General features: G+C 39.9%; 1 protein-coding gene across 1 annotated transcript in view; it reads right to left on the bottom strand.

The window, feature by feature from the left end:
- LOC148223559 (uncharacterized) overlaps positions 1 to 4,657 on the bottom strand; it is a 97,703-nt gene extending 93,046 nt beyond the window's left edge. The window contains exon 1 of the mRNA XM_088166138.1: positions 4,497 to 4,657. Within this exon, the coding sequence (XP_088022264.1) occupies positions 4,497 to 4,597 (101 nt within the window). The 5' untranslated portion in view covers positions 4,598 to 4,657. The remainder of the gene's footprint in view (positions 1 to 4,496) is intronic.
- Positions 4,658 to 21,118: the final 16,461 nt, after the last annotated feature.

Raw genomic sequence — 21,118 nt, forward strand, 5'->3', positions numbered from 1 at the left:
GGAAACCAAGCAGTATTTGTTGTTTGTATCTGCACATAGGGGGGCTGAGCTAATAATGATGTGACACCATGGCCACATATATGCTCCAGATTGCCAACATGTGCAGCCAAGGCTTGCTTGCTGAACTAGCTCCCGAAAAGTGTCAATACATCCATATTTAAATTCCACTTTCAGGATCATTTTGTTGCTGCACAAGAAAACCAGAGATAAATTAACACATGACAGGATTAAAAACACATTAAAATATCATTCATTATCAAAATATTGCAAAAGAAGGACACTGTGAGTCTTCATACTGGTAAGACTCAGCAAACTATGTCTGTCTTTTAAAACATCTTACTGAAAACATTTAAGCTCATCTGGACAATTTTGATTCAACCAGGCTGGAGCAGACACACAGAAGTTGTGTTTGAAGAGTACAAGGGTGAGGGCCTTCAGCAAAGTTAAGCCCAAACCAAACTAGAACAAAACTGCCAATATGAGGTCAGTTGGTAAGCATGGAACTCTAAACAGCCATGGCCAAGAGCATGCTTGACCATACCCCATGTCACTAAGGGAAGCTCCATTGGAAGAGCCTTCCTTTCCTGCACTACAGAGAATTACGGTTCAGTGGAAACCCCGTGGATTTTCAAAGAAACCTCTTACATTTGTCCCAATACTCAAACTGGTATCCAGCTACATTCTGAACAAAGGTACCAACAAGTACTGCGCAGAAAAATCAACACATGCCTGATTTTCTCTCTTTTATTAGAAGAAACAAAGCAAAGACAGACACTTTCTTTAGAACCAAAGGGAAGCATCTGACTAATAAACAGACCAGCAAAGCAGCAGCTGGATCTTTGATGCACATTCATTGTCTCAGCCTGCTCCAAGCCCGTGCTCATGGCACAGCCTGCCAGCAGGTACAGGTGGCACTGACAGGAGGCAGACTACTGCTGTGTTGTGCTCACAAGCACACAGCACTAGGTGACTTCCTTTTAGTTAAAAGCCAACCGATATTCAGTAGTGACAGGATGTTTTTTCTCCTAAGTTCCTGTGTATCACATTAAAATACTAGCAAATTATATTAAGGAATAAAAAGAGAAACAACTATGTGAGCTGTTTGCATTTTGAAATTTAATTTATAAGTTAGAAGTTTCCCTCCTCCCTCATCACTAAAATATCTTGGACAAAAATTTAAGGTTTATTTTACTAGAAGTATTAGCAGACTAGAATTAAGAATAGTTTACAAAAAGAATCCTCCAATCTTGCTCAGTTGCACACATCTTCTCCCTACCCTAGCAGAAATAACTTATGCTAGTAGTAACACACTTCATCAAATTTGAGCCAAAGAAATGGACTTGTGAATCAGTTGTGTTATGAAAGACAAACTGCTATTTGGCATAATTATAGTAACAAGCCACAGTGGACGTTCTGGTAACTCTGCTATCTGACGACAAGTGACTTTTTCTAAAAAAATAAGGACACAAACCAACCAGTGTTTCTCTTACCTGAGCTGCACCTCTCAGTGAACTAACAGGAAGATTCAAATGGTGGGAGTCGTAAACAGGTAGGGGAAAACTTAATTAAAATATTAAGCTATTAAAAAATAACAAGAAAAACAATAAAACCAAACGGCCCTGATTTACAGCTGGAAGCAGCTCATTTCCTCCAGGGGAGTCAGCAGCAGCTGTAATTACCTGCTGCATGGATTTACGCTGGCTGGGGAACTACCACTCCCTTCAGCTGCTAGCAGCACTCTGCTGCTCCTGGCCAATGCACAGCATTTACACCTACAGCTGATCACTGCAGCTGATTTTCATGCCCTTTTCCACCCAGCACCCTGAGGAACTTAGCTACTGCCAGCAGTACAGAAGAAACTGTTTATTCAGGAAGTGCATAAAAAGAGAAGGATAAGCCCAAACGGTGCTCGCATTTGCACGAAGCATGAGAAACACTCATCTACTCTATCCACTACTTCATCAGCAAAGATCTGTGTTAATTCACACAATTTGATAGGCCTGACACTAGGGCCATGCTCTTTTTCAAAGTTTATAAAAAACTTTCCTACCTAGACATAACAGAGGCATAAAGTAAATCTGGGCCAGAAATCACACAGATATTCATTCAAACACTAATTTCAAACACTAGTTACAGAAGACTAAGGTTTCAAACTGCTTTACTTCGTTCTACCCATGTCTCTTTCTTCCAGCCACTGCTGTTTCCAAGTAAACATCCAAATCCCAAAGATGGTATAATACAGCCACACAGTAGGTTCATGGGGCACTCCTGGATTTCCCTAAGGCCCACAGGTCACAGGATCAGAAAAACCATTAAGCACCTGAAAATGTGCTCTCCATCCATACTAAAATCTGGCTTAGTTTATTGAAATGGAAAAAAGGTTCTGGCTGGCTGTGCCAGGTTTCCCCATGCAGAGTGGTTCATTTTCAGATGTCTGGTTATGTAATGAGGAATCCTTCCCTTTGGTAAATGATAATATCCCCACCCTAACAGAATAAAAGTATATGTAGCAGTAAGCCCCCTCTGGGGCAGTGGGCAGTTTATGCTGCCTAGTTACACAGTAAGTCTTTTTTTCATGCTGTGCATTTATCAAAATTTCACTCTATACAGAGGCAGATTCTTCTTCCTCTCTGCCCACTCTAATTACCTTCCTTGAGACTCACATTTACTTAGTAAAAAAATTTAAATATGTATTTCTGATACAAATATGAAGTTAACTATACTCTCTGATTAGCCAATATTTTATTCCCCAGCTCTCCTGCAAGCAATTTTCTCCCAATCCCATCCTTATCCTGCATTCTTGGAGGAAAAAAAAATCAACCCCCTCGCCTTTTTTCAGGGGATCTCTTAACCATGTAGTGGGCAAAGGCATAAAGCATACCCTGTGTATTTGGATTTTGTTTTTTTCTATGAACAAGGAAACACAGCATCAGTTAGATGATTTCCACTTCTTCTGTGAACTTTACATTACTTATATACTGGAAATCAGAGCATTTAAAAGCAAGCATCAGCTATGATGATGAAAATTCTGAAAATCTGGTCCAAAGAATAATGACCAGGTGAGTTTATTTGTAAAAACCACTAGTTATTTTCAGGTCATTTAATTTTACAATGTTACCTATTGTTCTTGGAAAATATGCATGATGTATTTTGAAATGTAGATTTCAAAACAGGCAGCCCTGTTCTCCAAGCTGTCATGGGACAGGGAGGCTCTGCATGGCTACAGCCCCTCAGCTACTGCAGGTCTCAATCCCAAGCACCAGTGTCTACCTTCACTGACATGTACTTGACGTTTTTAAGAGTCATTTTGTCAAAAAATCCTACATGGAGACAAGATTTCATTTAATTACCTCCCTGCAAGTAGAGGGTCAGCATTCAGACTGTCCTGTGCTGGGTGTTTTGTGAAAGGAGAGCTGAGGTGGGCTTTGCTGAAGCAGCTCTTGCAGGGCCAGTCAACTTATTAAAGGCTTTATAGACAGTAGCATGCTTATATGTGACCAGGCCAGAGATTATGTACAAGTTAAAATTAATTGAAGTAGCAATGTTTGACTATGAGATTCAGAAAACATGTACAAAGCAGCCTCAGCTTTCTTCTGAGTCACATTTAAGGCCTTTAAATATTTAGCACTACAGCAAAAGCATTTTAAAGCTGTATGTACATGGCATATACATCACTATTACTACTGTAAATACGAACAGAGGTTCACCAGCATTCTACACAGGAATCAAATATCCAGAAGTTTATGAAGTTTCACGAACTACTAAGTTGTTTTAACTTCACATCCATTTCTACATTACACATGAGTAAATAAAGACTGGTCAAACACAGAGGGATAGAAACCATAAAGGCCAGTTCAGCAACAGGTGCCAGCAGGAGCTAGGGAGAGATATCACTACTGAGCCCCAGTACCTTTGATTGTTGAACTTATTCTACGAGAAGGGAAAACAGATGAAAATCAGCATTCAAAATGCAAGGTGAAATCCTAGTAAAGAAATTTTAAAAAAAGGAAAAAAGGAAAAAAGAATTAATGACTTTAAAAGTAATCACTCCTACACTGCTGGCAGCTACTTGAGAGAGTTACGAATTTATTCGGATTTATTAATTCGAAGGGCTGCCTGAAGAGGGAGAGAAAGTGAAATATCATTGACAATTAATTCATCTCCTTGTTTCCTCTGCTCCCTGCCCCTGCCGAGTTAAAGCTCAGAAAGAAGGTCCTACTTCTGATCAACTGATATAACCTTAACTTATTCACAAAGCAGGTAACTAGTACATGCAGAAGGAAAGAATGGATGCTGTCTGTCAACCTTATCTCTCCCTAATTTCACGGTAAAAGATGCTAACCCACATCTATCCCATCACCTGTCACGATCACCCACACACCATCACAGCCAGCTCCTTCACGCCCTCAGCCCCACCAGCAAAGCCTTCTCCACACACCTCCCCCGGCACCTGGCACACAGGGACAGAGCCCGAGCACGGGCTGGGCAAAACCCACCTGCCGCTGGACTTTTCCGCGGTCCTGACCGAGGGGGCATTTTTGTGTTTGGGGTTAGGAGAGGGCTCTCCGTGATCGCTGCAGCGCGGCTCCGCCGACATCCCCCGCTTCAGGCGGCTCCAGCCGGACAGGGCGGCCCTTCCCCGCCTCGGCCGCCGCCGTCACCCCCTCCCAATGCCGGGGACCCGCCGGTCCGCCCGCGGTTCCCTCAGAACACAGCGCTTCCCTTACACCCTGCTCCGGCCCCTCACGGGACTCCCTCACCGCCTTCCCACCCCGGCAGCCCCGGCCGTGCTGGGGAGCGCCGCGGGCCGGCCCGGAGGGCGGGCGCTGCTGCCCGGGCAGGGCTGAGCCCGGCCCCGGCAGGGCGGCAGCGAGCGGTGCCGGGCACCTGCGGCGGCCTCGGGCGTGAGCCGGGGTCCCGCCCGAGGGAGGGAAGCAGCGGCGGGCAAAGGCAGCCCGAGCCGCAATGCCGGCCGGCCCAGCCCGCGGGCAGCGGCTCCCGCCCGCACCGCGGCCTCGGGCAGCGAGCGGGGACGGGCAGAGTCACCGCAACGCAGCGCTCGTCCGAGAAGGTGGCATTTCATTTCATTTCATTTCATTTCATTTCATTTCATTTCATTTCATTTCATTTCACTTCAGGATAGTTTGGGTGTTTGGTTTGGTTTTATGTTTTGCTTTGTATTTTGCACGCTGAAGGGGCTACGGAAACCTCTTTAATGTATTTCCTATTAAAGCAAGGACACTCATCTAAAAAGCAGTGTATTTATGAAGCGCCTTTATTCCCAGAGCAGTTTAGGATGCGCGGCCCTGGCTTGGGGCGCTGTGTCCTGCGGTGCCGTTCCAGCATTCCCGGTATTTCCAGGATCCAGGTGTCCGCCCGTGGCTCAGCGCGTCCCCTCCTGGGAACGGCGCCGACAGGGACGCGCACTCCTTACCCAGGTGGAGTGGAGCGGTTTGGTCCGGCAGCCCTGGTCCAACTTGGGGGAAAAATACCCCAGGATTAAAGAGGAAAGACAAGAAACTATTTGATACTTCAATTCTCAGTGCGTCATATTAAAGGATGAATGAAATTACTCAAAGCTCCATAAAAATGTCGAGCAACAGTATTTTGCTGTGCATTTCAATCACCTTTTGCATCCAGTCCCAAGGAGGTGAAACGATGCACCTTGCATCTTCAACCCTAAACATCTATCAATAGTTTCCCCTAAAACTGTAAAATCTTGAGTTTTTACAGACCTTTGGATTTGGAATGAAACCCAGATAGCAATTGTTAAAAGTAATTGAAAAAAAAAAAGATATATATATTTCAAAATACCGCTTTTGTAATCTAAGAGAAAACGACAATTTGGGATTTTTTTAGTGATCTTTCACATACATTCTTCTAAAAGAACTTACTTGAAACCAGTTTAGTTAAAATAAAGGAAAAACAAACTTTAAAAGACTGTGGAGGTTACAGTTCATAAATTGGGGCCCAGTTGCAGCTTGCTGGTATGATATGCTTATAACTCCCTGCAGTATTCTAAACCATGATGATCTGGGTGAAATGTAGCTCGTGCCTCCAGTAATCAAACTTCAGTCTCTGTTTCCAGTTAAATTATGTTATTTCTTACTTATTTTATTAACTAAATTAATTCAACCTCTCAGCATCTATTTTGGAGTGATCAAATGCTAGGAGTAAAACCCTTCAGTATACAGGGGAAATTTCATTCTCAATTCACAAGGCAAAAGTGTTCAAGTGGGTTTAGATACCTACATATGGGCAGAATTGTATAAGCAAAGCTTTCACTTCTGGCTGGGAAACACTGAAAAAAGGAAGATATTTTTAAACCATAAATATAACAGAAATTTTATAGACATCATAAATGTGTTGGAAATGTTTTATGTTAAAGATATTAGTGTTTATTTTCAGCTGATTAGATGCTCGTGCATGTCAGGTGTTAAAATAAAAATAATAATTAATCATCACTTGCACATCAATATGAAAACCTAAGATACTCAATTGTTACATTTTAGGACTCTCTTATCTTGCCAAAGAAGAAGCTTAAAAACATTAGTGTCAAATAAGTATGATTTCCCCATTGCCTCTTTTTAACACAAATACCAACCATGGTTGCTCTGCCATGTGTTGTGGAAAAGGCCTGGTATTTTAAAGTCATGTTCATCATCACTCTTAAAAGTGTCTTCTTTCATGTATTCAGCTTGTCTCCACCTCTTTTTGCCTGCTGAAAGTAGTATGTATATAAGCCTCTGGAAAGCTTTTCATGACTGGAGAAATGGGATATTAGGCATTTGTCTGAAGAAATTAATATGTTAAATATCAAAATTCTGCTAACACCAAATAGTGAGGTGCAATCTATTTTAGCAAGAATTGGCTCAAGCATTAAAACTTGGCTTAGCTGAGTAATTACTTACTTATACACAAATTGTGTAGTTGGAATTTCATAGTAAAATATTAAGCTGTGAGCACACATTCTTGCTACTTTTTTTTATACCAGTTCTAGATGTTTATCCATGCATTACAGCAAATAGAAAACCATACGGTTAAAATGAAATTTCAGTTCTATTTCTCATTTCATCACTACTTTTTAAGGTTTCTTTAGTCTTGACCTTTTATGTGTTTATATCTCACATAAAGGATTTATTTGTGATTTTTTTCCAATGTAAGAATAACTTCAGTATAGCTTTAGTTGAATCATGCACATTAGCGGTTTGCATTTTTATATCTCAAAGTTAGATCAACGAACAGGACATGTTTTCAACCTGTAGTAAGAAAGAAAATACTACCTCAAGTTAGCTAAGAATTTTTTGAGTAAAGTGTAGCTTCCTAACCAATGCTGGAGTGTTCAGGCTCCCAGCAAGAACTTACGTGATAGCGTTGCTTAAAAAATTAATTGAAAAAGTTCATGACGCTGACAGAAGCAAATCTTCCATTCTGAAGCCGTGTTAAAAAAATCTTAAAACAGCATACTTTTTCCTTATTCTTTAATGAAGTTGCATGCATAGCAGATGCACTGAGAAAACACCCCCAAACTTAGAGAGCTACTGGAATCTTGATTATGGTGCCAGTTAAACTGGCAGGCTTGGAGCAAATCAATATTGTTTCAGTTGTTTCCTAAGGCTGGAAAACCAGACTGTAACTGTTGTAACCAAGCTAGATAAGCACAAGCTATTGGCACAGCCTTCATTGTACTTATAAAATAGGAGCCAAGAGCAAAATTTTTGGAGGATCAGCTGGAAATGATGACCATAGTGGAATTTTACAAGGAGAAACATAAGAATTATGCATTGTGTCATGCCAAAACTGTATTGCCATACTTAAAGAGAGCTTGCTATTGAAAAGCAGTAATTTAGGTAACGAGAATTACATAGGTGAATGTATTAGATTATAATAATTTTCCATTTTTTCCCTTCAAATTAAAACAAAAAATTCAGATCCAAACAACAGATCTAAAGCTAAAATTGATAATGGCAATGAGACCTGACACCTCATGTCATACAGGATTAACTTCTCATCACAGTGACATAGTTTTTGTTGATTAAAAGCAAATGTGTGGAAGCAGACATCAGCACCTCCCATTGCAATTAGGAGCTGGCAACCAGGGAATCATGTATTGCAGTTCTGGTCTATTTGCCACTCATTTGTACTTTTTCTGACACCCCACTGCACAAGAGTTACTGACTGTAGGTGAGTAACTTAGTGTATACACAATTTAGGACCACTTGGAATTAGACAAGGAAACAGGTTCAGAAGGAACAGGAACTTGTTTACCTGGCTGCTGTTTGAAACACTAACTAGAAAGGTGAATATACTGAGGATTTAGACACCTGACAGCTGGCAGCAGGAAAGTCCCAAACTGGTTTTGTGTCCAGGCAGTGGTGTTCTCTTTCAAAGAAAAAAGAAAATTTTGTGGACCAAGCCAAGAGAGAAACAGGTTTTGCCTTTTTAACTCCATCCTGCAGAGAAATTATTTTGTCATATGTTCATTTAAAATAAAAACTGTTGCTCTCTGGCCACCAACTAGAATACAGAGCTCCCTCTCTGAGCCTTAAATACCATGTTAAGAGGTCGTCCTCAGTCTTGGGGTTTTTATCTCTGCTCCAGAGAGCTCCTGATTCCCTACGTATCTGCCAGCATTTCCACGGAAACTAAGCAAGCAGAATGCTGCAAATTTCTGAAGCAGCAATCAGGGCAAATTCTGCATTTGTACTGAACTTGACCTGATGTCACTCAACACTGCAAAACGGCCCAGAAAATTCTTTGGGTTTCTGCCTCTTTTTTCCTGAGTTGCTGTCAATTTCTGGAGGAGTAACAGAATCCTCACCTACGATTTTGGAAAGGATCAGTTCCTAATCACCAAAATGATCAAGCAGAACAGAATGCAGCCTGTTTATACAATTTCTTAACTTTCCTCAGAGTTGCTGCAGCTATGTGCACACTTTACTGCTCCCTTAGGGCCATTGGCAAGCTGAACCAAGCAGGTGGATTTTTTGTCCCTCTGAAGAAAATCCATGGATATCAAGGGGCTCCAGCAGGCTGTGAAGGTCTACATGACCAGGATCACAGCTCCAGCCTGACTACCTAGACTCCCCCACCACTGCTTTCATTCATCCTCACAGGCTTGCATCACTTTGAAATCTAGAAATGCAAACATCAAATATCCATCTGAGATCTTGAGGGCTTTATAATTAACCCCATTTTTTAATCCTTGGTCCATGTTGGCAGTGTGGATGAACCACACAGCAAAATATCCCAGCAGAGCCCACAATATATCAAGATTCTTGGAGACAAAATCAGAACTAATTAAAAAAAAAAAAAACAACAACCCACTACTATTGCAAATGAGTAAATAGTAACATTAAATAGAAGTTACCGTAAACTCGATTTCTACAAAAATTAGAAGCATCAGTGTTCTGGGCTGCTGCAGTCATCAGCTTTTATAGGTCTGGCTTGACTCACAACAGTCAGCACTAAAGCAAGGATAATGGTATATACTTCAACATTCCACGTGTTATGGGAGGCATCAGAATATTGTGACCTGCTATTTGGGAATGCTGAGATTAAAAATACACCAAAAGCATCAGATTTTCTAACTGCTGCATCAGTTAGAAAGATCTGCATGATTTTCATCAGTCTGCTATGGAATCAAGGGGGGCCAGATTAAAACCAAACACAAGTATGACTAAAATCATGCAGACAGTCTGCAGGTTTATTTTTAATGCATAGAGGACAGTAATACAGTGACCACTGGCCAGTAGTTGTTCATCACACACATACTGAAATGTCTCAATTACTCATATAATACCTCACAGGTCCAATTCAAGTACAAGCTTCAGCTCTTGAGGAAATCACCAATGAACAGGAAAATGATGAAATCACGACTTGGAGAATCAAACATCAAAAATTTCAGCTAGATTAAAAAAATTGAACATTGCTTAAATTTTACATAAAGAACATATGTATAGGTATTAAAATGGCAGTTCGGCTTCTACACTGTGGCTTAAACCAGTCATCACAGGAGTTGTCAGCAGTATTTTTTATTTGCTAGAGCACATTCTGCATCATGTTGTGGCAGATAATGTACTTTCAGGTTTTGAGTTTTCTCCACAAACAGGAACAGTCTAAACACAGCCATATTTATTCAATTATTTAGTACTCTTCTTAGCATTGTGGCATTTTAACGTGCCACAGCACTGTTACTCACATGCAATAAGCTTTAAAAACGTGGCATTTTTAACCTGGAAGTATTATTTTAATGGCTGAACAACAAGGAGGGGGCATGGAAAGAAAGGGCTGACTGTACTTTAATGATACAGCATCAATCAACAATACACACCAAATTGTACTGTCCTTGGCCTGCTGCACAAGGCTGAATCTGCTGCAAACATAATCCAGGCACCTGTGGGTGAGATCCATAATGAGAATGATGGAAACCACCAATTTAATAGGTTTTATTTAGTGCTATCATATTTCACTACTTTAGAAAACATGAGTGCTTTAAACAGGTGACTTTACCATGTAAGCACATTGTCAAAACTTGTTTAAAGAATATATATTTTTTAACAATACACTAGTCTATAATAACCTACAATAGGAACGGAAACTGATATTATCTAAAAAATGTAAGACTTAATATAATTCAATTAAATACCAATCTAACAATTTTTATGCAAATTACGTTACTCCATCTTGCACATTCCTTTATCTCTGGAGATCATTCTCAATTTCCTTTTCTGTAGATTTTCTAGTGCTACACTGCATTTTGTTAATATCACCACTGAAGCTGAAGACAATATTTCAACTCTTAAGCCTACCAGAAAATTATAGTTAGATTTATACTGGCTTTAGTCACACAACTTTGCTTTCTATTGATTTTTCAAAGTACTTTCCCATAAAGACTAGAAAGTTCAGACAGGACATCAGCATTATTTTTGGTCTATTCTGAATTTCAAACTTGTTCTTGAGTCTATTAATAACCTTTGAACAAGAATATTCATTAGAAGGAAGGCTGTTATTGCATCCTAGATTGCCAAACTCTTCCCATTTTAAGTCCCAGTTACTTATAACTTTGCCAAACACTAAGTACTTGGGTTGAAATTTTCCATGCCCTGTCTGTGTCTCAATCTGAGATGTGTTGGAAAATTTCATCTAAAATAAATAGAATGGTTTCCAAGAATGAGTGTTGGGGAAAAACATTCTGTTTTGCTGGGGGTGGAGGGGGGGAAGGGAGAGAAGGGGAAAAATAATCAAGATATATTTTCACTGCAGAGCCCACTTGCTCTGATTCCCTGCCCTGAAATTGGCAGGAAGGGATAATTTTGTTTAGAATTACACTTTTTTTTTACTTTCCCTGTGAACATTAACTGAGTATAGGCTATATATAAGCCTTTGAAAAATTGCTGGCTATGTGAATTTACTACAACATGGGATGGGAAAGAGCTGCCTGATGGGCTGAGATCAGTCCTGTGCAATTCTGATGTTACAGTAGATGCCCAGGCCCAGAAGCTCCACAGACAATTCTGGCATGTGCTCTCCTGCAAGCCCTTGGCCCCCAGACACTCTCTTGTCTTGCTCTGTTAAACTGAAATCACGAAGCGTGAGGTGAAACCCATTATGCCAGTTCAGTGCAAGAAGGAAGCAGAAGAAGCTGGACAAAGAGGTGGGATGGAATTGCTAATAGAGTCATTAAATAGCATTTCAAGGTGACCTAAGGACCAGACTATCTTCAGGGGAAGGCAATGACACTTTGCAATTTGATGTGGGTTTAGATTCTTCTTGCCCCAAATCTGGAGTGCAGTTCCAGCAGCAAATTCATTGGCAATTACATCCACACTGAGAAGATTTCCATCTCTGGCTTGGGCATTCCTAGGGTGAGTTTATAAACAGAAGACACGGTAGATGTGTCTCCAGTACTTCAGTGACCTGCTGCTGCCGACACACTGGAGGAAGTTGATTAATTCAGGATTCAGAAAAACAAGACCTAGCCCTGCAGCAGCAGCTGCAATGCCTACAGAGAAAGGGAATCAATGGGAAGAGAAATCTGGATTAGACTGATAGTGTTTGAGTCTTTAGGGACAAGGTAAGACTGCAATGCCCAACAAACCCCACATAGCACACATGTGGCATCTCTGACTTAGATGCCCAAATGATTTCAAGAAGCAAGGGTGTCCTGCCATCAGTTCTTCAAATGTACAGGGAAATTAATCTTCATAAGCCATGAGAGAAAAGATGGGCAGAATTGCCAGATTCATAATGGGCAACAAACTTTATGTCAGGGTCAGTAATGAAGAATGCACAAAATCCCGGCTTACCTGAACTCAGTTTTTGAATTGTGCTCAGTTTTTGAATTGTGCAAGTTGCAGTTGCTCCCTATTTTGATGTTTTAGCTGGCTTTGTTCCCATATTCCACAAAGTCCTGGCACAGCCATTATGGCTTTTCAATCCCTTTTGTGCTTAGCAGCCTCTGGTGTCCTCACAGGGGCAACATATAGTCAGAATCACTCTGAGAGAGTCCAGAGCATTACAGTTCTCCTTCAAAGGCCTCTGGGGCAGATGGAAAGCCTTTGTTGTCTGTGTCATAGATATCTGGCTGCCATCATCAACAATGTTCAGAAACTGAAGATGTCTAAGGTGTTGTGATAAAACTGTGAATGGAGAGAGGTAGTTGGTAAGCCTTGAGTTCAGGGAAAAGCCGCAGAGTTTACTTACTGTGGAGAAGTGAGGGAAATTAGAGGATAAAGGACTATATCTGCTTCTTCTGTCGAAGTTCTGTGTAGTGGGGGATAAAAAATAATGATCCTTTCCACAGCTAGAACACCTAACCATGTGATGCTTCTTTTCTGACTGGACATTCAAGATCATCATTGGAGGGATTGCAGAGCTGTCACAGCTGGAGCTGCAGTAGCTGGGAAATGCAGCTTAGGCATATACAGTGCAATAAAAAAGTGATGAGCTCTTGAAGCTCGGGAACCTTAAATTCAGCCTCTGACATTTGTGAATGTTTTTTGCTTCAGGTAATCCCTATGAAAGACAAGCAAGTTGTTTGGCAGACTGACCAGTTTAAGGAAGACCATGGAAGAGTGACTGTTATTAAGGAGGGATACTTGTTACCTGTGACTGTCATCCATTGTTACTTAGTTGAGAATGGGCATTTGTGTTTATACGAAACTGTTAGACTGTGTGAGTGAAAGAAGTACCTTCAAAAATTATCTTCTCAAACTAACAGCATATATCACAAAAAACCCCCAAAAACCCCAACCATAAAACCCACACCAGAATAATAAACTGAAGAAAGGAGAAAAAACATTTTACCACATGTTCAATGAAATCCTGCCTCAAAAATAATTTGTCCTCACTTCCTTCAAAAGCTATCCTGCATGAAAAGGAAAGAGTGGAGGGGTTTTTTTTGTTTGTGGCAGCAATAACAGCGTTTCATATATCAGAGCATCTTTGAAAATCATCCCAATTTTACTTTGCATTATGGATAGATACACCTATCTTTTCATCTGGAAGAATTGTTAGTGAATCATACTGGTTACTGCACTTCTGCTATAATCCTTAGGAGTAGAATTAGAATTTTTCAATTGAACAAACACAATTCTCAGTCATGTCAATCTTGATGCTTAAAAGAAGAGTTAAGCATAAACTAGGCAACAATATTTTTAAGTGGTTTTCTTTTCTGCTCGACTAACTCAAAATGAACAATCTAATTTTATGCTTTTTTTCTCCTCATGTAAGTGCATGAAAGATCTACACAATTTAAGCATTGCATAGCCTTTGTTTTGCATGTGAACAATTAGAAATAAATGTTTTTTATTGACTTAACGAAATACACTGAAGTAGAGGAGAAAGTACTCAGTGCCCTTGAGCACTCTGTCCTGACTTAGGTCTCTTTCATATAAGGGCTTTAGTGACCAGTGTAAAAGTTAGCTTTTGCTTAACTCTATAGGAGTAATAGGTTCATAAACTAATGAATGCTTTAGTAATTTAGGGTACATATACAACCACAATAAAAACAAATCATGTTTAAAAATTCGGGGCTCTATGGTCAGGCACTTCAGTAATTCAATGCACTAGTGATTTATCAATGCAGAAGAATTCTCCCTGGTGGCATAGCAAGAACCACTTGGTGAAGGTTTCTGTTCCACAAAGGAAGTGCTCAGTCAGTCCTCATGCCTGAGCTAACTTTGAGGCTAACTTCATTTCTTGAGTGTCTCAGGTAAGAGCTTGATCTCTCAAATTCATATTGCACGATTCTTTACGCTGATTTTGCTTGTTTAGAAATTAAGAAGGAAATTGGCAACAACTACAGCGCATATAAACTTTGTTAAATGCTTAAGGAACCTTAACATGGTTAAGTCTTTTTAATGAGGGAAGAAATCTTAACTATGTTAAGACACTGTAGACACTTAAGTCTCCTTAGGAATTTAGAGTAGCCCAGCCATGTTAAGGCACTAAGAGCTTAAAGAAATATTAACTGGTTAATAAGCCATAAATTCTTAACCAATCTTTACAGAGTTAAGTGCTCTAATCCCAAATGCTTGATTCTTTTATCCAGTCAAAACAATCAATGAGATCAAATTGTGAGTCCCTGAAGTTCAGTATAACTTTCCTTTGTATTGCTGGGCTGAAGTCTGCAACCAAAGTCTGAATCCATGCTCAACCAAACCTTCATGGCCAGAGATTCAGCCTACTTGGAATAAATATGTCTCTGCCCTGTGGATGAATTTGTACTAAGAGTTTAGTTCTAAACACTGGTTACCTGAAATGTTATCCAAACCTCTTTTCTCTTTTTTTTTTTTCTGCAGATATTTTATAGTAGTATAAGTAATTTACTGACCCTTGCTAGTTAAATAGCATTAGGCCAAAATTCAGTAGAATATTGTTTAAACAGGGCAGTAACTATAAACAGAAATCTCTGTGAGGTCAGTAAGCCAAAGGGAATGTGAAGATTAAGGCAATGTTCCAAGAAAATTTATAGAATTAAGTTAGCCAGACTAATTTAAAATATTATGTCTCAGTTGTATATATATATGTGTGTATGTGTGTGTGTGTGTATGAAAAAATAAACATATTTATTAGAAAGCAATGACTTCCTTGCAAATTTAGTAATTATTTCAGGATGAAGGAAGCTTTTAAAACCACCTAATAAATTTGGGTAAACTGATGCTATACACTACTGCTTTAGTGGTAGAGACAGATTCCCCTCATACACGTCAGCATTTTACTAAAGGCAGTGCTGCTTATATGTTTTCTGACTTCTTGTAGAATATTAATTTATGACCAGTAAGAGATGGTCATGAATAAATAGTAAATTATGGACGCTACTCATGGCTCCTTGGTATAGAAAGGTTTTACACACAAGGCCCTACATTTGTTGGACAGTGTCTCAGAACTGTGGCTCTATTGCCAGTAAAAGGTTAAACTGCATTATTGCAGTTTTGGAGTGAATCAGAGGGCACTATGGAAGAGCAATTACACTTCTTATGGACCTCTAGACTAGATTTGAGAGATTTTCTGTTTCTCTTTGTGTGCTATGGAAGACCCTTAAGCAGCCACAGTTCACAGCCAGGTATAGTGTGACATAATGCAGGGGAGAAAACAATCAATGAATGAAAAAACCCAAACATCAGATTTGGTGCCACTGAAAGAAGATGCAGTAGACGGTTTTAAGGCCTTAGAGAAAAAAGATGAAGAAAATCATGTAACATTAACCCTGTTTAATGCAATTCTCAGATGGAGAGTTGTGAGTACGTGGACAAGGGAACGAGAGTGTGTCCAGAGAAAGGAATCTGCTTCTGGAGCCACACTGAGGGTTCATAATGAGGGAGAAAGCCAAAGAGGCCAGTTACCAAACACTGAACATCCTGGATGACACGTTATCATAGCATGCATGTTTTTGACCTGCTGAAGTGGCTCCACACGGCCTCAGAGCTTTCTGGCATTACCAACTGCAAGTACTCAAAAGTGACAGTCAGTCCTCAAAATAGGATGACTTTAAAATAGCTATATTTGCAAAAAGAAGCATCTTACATGCTTTTTTGATTACTATCTCTATGTTCAGAAACAAGCTAAAGTTTGAGTCAACTTTTTTTCTCTACAACCATCTAAGCTAGAAATCATAATTAAAAATACATTGTTTAAGGAGGTGGCATTTCCCTCTTCTATCACTTCAGTGGAAGGGCTGGGACAAACGTGCAGCTTCCATGAGCTAATCTGTTTAGCTCTGCCCTGTTGCAGTCAGTTTTACTGGAACAAACTGTAATTATGTCCTTCATTTAATGTTTGCTCTTGCCTGAGTGTAACTCAGCTTAATAGTGCAATCGCTGTGGATTTAATGAACTGCTCCAACAAGACTGGTTTGAGGCCTGCCGCAGGCAAGGCAAGAATCATTACTACTCTTTATTATACATAAAATTCATAACTGAAATACTGCTTTTTTTTTATCCAGCAAATTATTATTCCTGAGACTTTGAAGTCTAAGAAGGCATTGCAAGTTATACAATACCTACCCATTACAAGTTTCCTGGATTTTGAACAAAAACGTTTAGGTATTTAAAAATTGCAAAGCGAATCTCTGTTAAGCAGCATAAATACCTTTGAAAAATTTTGTTTTTCCAAAGGCTAGCACTCTCTAAATAGCTTGTAAAAATACTTATTTTGTTTTATCTACCTCTAGGTACATTTGAGGGACCATTTATGCTTTTTAGGTGTGAGAACAGATTAATTTTCCAGCCTTTATTATTACTGTAATTAGATTAAACTGTTTCCAAAACTCAAGCTATTGAAGTTATATGTGTTATAAACATGAATGCCACATACACACAGAGACATATCTATATACATTTGTAGAGTCTCTTGACTGGCATGAGGAAAAAGATAAAAAGTTAAAAAAAGATGAGAATAAACTGCCAAGAAGATTGGTGAGAGATTGTCTGAGCCATCAGCTGCCCAGCACACCCAGGCAGGTTCCTGCTCAGCCTCACTCCAGCCTGTTTGGTTTGAGCAGAGCTCAGATTCCTGTTTGCTAATCCTTTCTGGCCAATTTTGCCACATTATGCTTTATCTGTCTACTCACTTTTCCCAAGCTAAACTGATACAGGTTGCTCAGGAAACTTTTCTGCTGTGGTTTGGTTTGTTTCTTTGGCTACTTGTGCCATCAATTTTAAGTCACATTTCCTCCAACTTTTATGTGATTATTGCCACTGCAGAGACTTCTGGACAAGGAACAACTGCAGCTGCTACAGTGTTTTTCCTAGAGCTTTGGGGAAAAGTTTGAAGAAAAACAGATCCTGGTGTACTGGAATCTTCTCTTTTCCTTCCACCTTACCCTACTAAAGGAATAGCATCTCCCAGATATATCTGACACCACACTTGTGTTTGGATATTTGTAGTTAATAAAAAAGGGTTGGGCCCTGATACTTACTCAGTGTCAAAGCCAAATTAGTTGTTTGATGGTAGGAGCTACTCAACAGGTGCTAAGGCTGAAACTGGTCTGTGAATGTTACTTTGTTAAAATAAATTGGTAACTCTGTGCATTTAGCAAGTTGCAATTAAGCATCTGAGAGTGGCTGGGCTAGAAACCCGCTATGCATTTATTTTCTGTTTGCACTCAGCACGTCTCATTTAGGTCATTATTGTTGCCTGTATTCAGCAACAAGAGACAAATAAAGAGCTTCTTTCTTTTCAGAAAGGTCGCTGTTAGTGTTTCTGCTTCTGATACAAAAAGTTGTACTGTGAAATCTTGATCCATTTCCTTATTTTGACAGCTTTTATACCTCCCCATGACTATTTATAAAATAAAGGTGGGAATTTTTTCATGGCGTGGTGACTTTTCCCAGCTATTTGCTAGTTATCTAATGCCACAAGGAAAATAATTAATGGATAGTGTAGAGATCTAATGAATTTGAATGCATACTTACATTCTAATGAAGTCCATAGGTCTTAGTGCGCAGTTGAATACTGGGCTGTGTGTAGAAGAAAAAATATAATTAAAAAAAGCTTGCAAGCTTCAAACTTAAATAGATTCAAATACACAGTGTCAGATGTAATCTCTGGAAAGATGTACATATTTAACCAGGTATATTGCTCTTACTTAAGAGTTGCATTTAATTCCTAATTTACCCACTTGCAACATACCTTCTTCTTTCCCCCATTCTACATATTTGCAGAGAGGGAGCAATCTGTCAACAGACAAACGTACATAATGAGGTTTGCAAGACTTTTCTAGAGGCAGGCATGCTTTTTGTCTTCTGTAGCCTCAAACAATGCTAGCCTGTTGTATTTTTTCCTAGCAGACATAGGGGGAAAAAACAAACTTCATTTTTACAATTTGCATAAGCAAAAGGCAAACGGAGTTAACTTTAAAATTGCATGCTGGTGATGAAATGAGTGAGCAGTGTTGCCCTGTTCCAAGGATGCCAAAACAAATAAATGATAGCACAGAGCAGTACACTGCAGTGTCCGTGGGATGGGCCCCCTTTGCTTTCCTCCCCAGCCATTCTCTGGTGAGGATTTACATTTCTGGGCTGTGATGGTGCTGAGACTGTGCCCCATCTCTGAGCCAGTGTAAGCTCTTCACAGCATCTGGAAGAGGAAATCACCACACACACGCCTGTGAGCTGCCCATCAGGCCCCCAGCCTTTAAACTGGGGAAATGGGTTCAGGTTACCTTGCTTAAATTGTGTCCTTATTTTTCAATACCATTGACATTTAGAAACTCTTACACAAACCATAATTCAGGTGATTATGGACCAGAGTGGCTCATCTTTGCTCCGCAATAAGACTCATCTATTCTGCATCAATGTTGGAGGAATTGGAGTAAGAGAAAACTGTGCCTGGAAAGGAAGAAATTGCACATATGTGGACTCTAGATCTATCATATTACATCAGTTTTAACTATGGTAGAATTTTATATAAAGAAAATCCAAAACCCAAAAATAAAACCCTAGCAGCATCTCTTTCTGGCTGAATCAACATTTTCACAGCTAGAAGTTCAGAATCATTCAACTGCCTTTTCACAGATGTGTATGTGTATGGCCATACGTTCTTCTTTGTCAGCTTCCAGTATGAATATGGAGCCAGAGACAAATGGGAGTGTCACCTGAGGCTGCAATAAACTGCATATAAATAAATAAATAAATAAGACCCACCAAATCAAACCCACCCCACCAAAACACCTTTTCAAAAGTGAGATTGTCATGAATGTGGCTAGTCAGACCTTTAAAGTCTTTTCAGCTGTGCTGGAGGTGTGGAAAACAATCCGTTTAAGACAATATTCCAGACAAAGACTTTGTGGTGACGCGGGGGTTAATTACAAACAACAGAGGTTCATTATCCATGCCAGAATGTTGTGTTCTCACACAAAAGGCGCTCTCACTTGTTAAATGTCTAGCCTAGACTATCAGAAATTGCATTACACTTGCTGCCCCTCCCCTTATTCCCGGACTTTCTTACTCTGGCCTTTTTTTTCCCCCTTCCTCCCATCTCTATTGAAAGACAGTAATTAAACACTAAAGCCTCTCAGTTTCTGCAGCACTGCGGGGGAACTCCTCCCTGTAATAAGCACCAATTACTGGCCGCGACTGCAGCTGATGAAGGATTATCCTCTCACTGAGCTACGGCAAGCTCTAGAGTATAATCTTCAATTAGTTCAATTCATGGAGCACACTGGCAGGCAGGCCACTACGTTTCCCACGACTTACACAAACAGCCTTTCTTTGACACCCCCCAACTCTGCACAGATGGTCCCAGCACTGTCTGTTGCAAAGTTCAGTGCATCTGGCCCCTAAACCCACCTAATGCAGGCAGCAAAACAAAGCCTGGGACTCAAGTGCCCTACAGTACCTATTTGTTTCAGTAGCAGCAGGCTGGCCTTTTTTTTTTTTTTTAATTAAAGAAAGAGAAATTATTCAAGGAGTCAGAAAACAGGTGGATAAACAAAAAACAACCAACAATCTTCTGGACTGACACTATAAATCACTTCTAGTCATCTTAGCTCTGCTTGAATTTTTAATGACCCAATCTTACAATAATGTAAATAATAGGGCTGCAACAGCTAAGAGATAGGGACAGCAAAATTGAAAGTCTGTGTTTAGCTGTTTTTCTTCATGCTTAGGTATTGCAGAGATCCTCGAGAAATAGTTGGGTTTGGGTTTTTTTACAGCATGTCTGTTCACTACTTGGAACAAAGGGTTTTGTGAACCCAGATTTACTCTGGGCTTTGACTTCTTGCTTCTGCATACAGATATTTTATAAAGTCTATGTATCAGCTATCTTTAATTGCTGAACCTAAGAATACAGTGATACTCCAAAGCAGGCAGACTTTAATTAATTGTCAGTCTGCCTTTATCTATGTTTTTGGTACTGGAAGATTTTGCTCTATGACTGCTAAACACAATAATTAAATAGACTAAAATAGATTAGTTCCACTGACATCATCATCTTGCACACTGACTAATTCTGTTGCCACTGCCTTTGCTTCAGAGGAGCTGCCAGGACCAGAAGGCACAATGTAACTAAAGGCACAATGCCCAGAGCACCTGCTTTTATGGCCTGGTACATACATCCAAGGGATGCAATTTCCACTGCTGCCTCCATGTGGCTGCCTCAGCAGAAGAGAACAGGATTTTTTCCAAAATCAGGGCATGTCCTCACCTGTAGAGGGGTTGTACAACCTTGCAGGATGACTTACAGCAGATAATTACCCGTCTTCATTTGCTTAGGGTACATGGGCTCTTAGAGGTCCTCAGATCTGGAAAAGCACTTGTATGTCTAAAAGTGTTTCTGATTTGGTTTTTTTCAACCATATTGATTTTGATTTAATAAAAGATATCATTTTGATGCATAGATTGCCTCAGTAACATTCTTATATTGTCATTTATATACCCCTGCTGAAATACCACTATATACACTTCAATCATGAAAAAACCCAAATCAGACAAAACCACTGCATTTGCTGTAGCTGAGCTGTTTACTTCAGTCTGGCAAAAAGGGCCAAAAGTAAAGTGTAGGTCCAGTTTGTGAAATGCCAGCTTTCAAATAAATGCTCTCTAGCTGTTCTTCCCTGTTCCACTGCTCAAACTGTTCAAATTATACAGTGCTGTAGGTATTTTCAGAGAGA

This window comes from Sturnus vulgaris, chromosome 5 (assembly GCF_052056855.1).
Source record: "Sturnus vulgaris isolate bStuVul1 chromosome 5, bStuVul1.hap1, whole genome shotgun sequence".
Taxonomy (NCBI): domain Eukaryota; kingdom Metazoa; phylum Chordata; class Aves; order Passeriformes; family Sturnidae; genus Sturnus; species Sturnus vulgaris.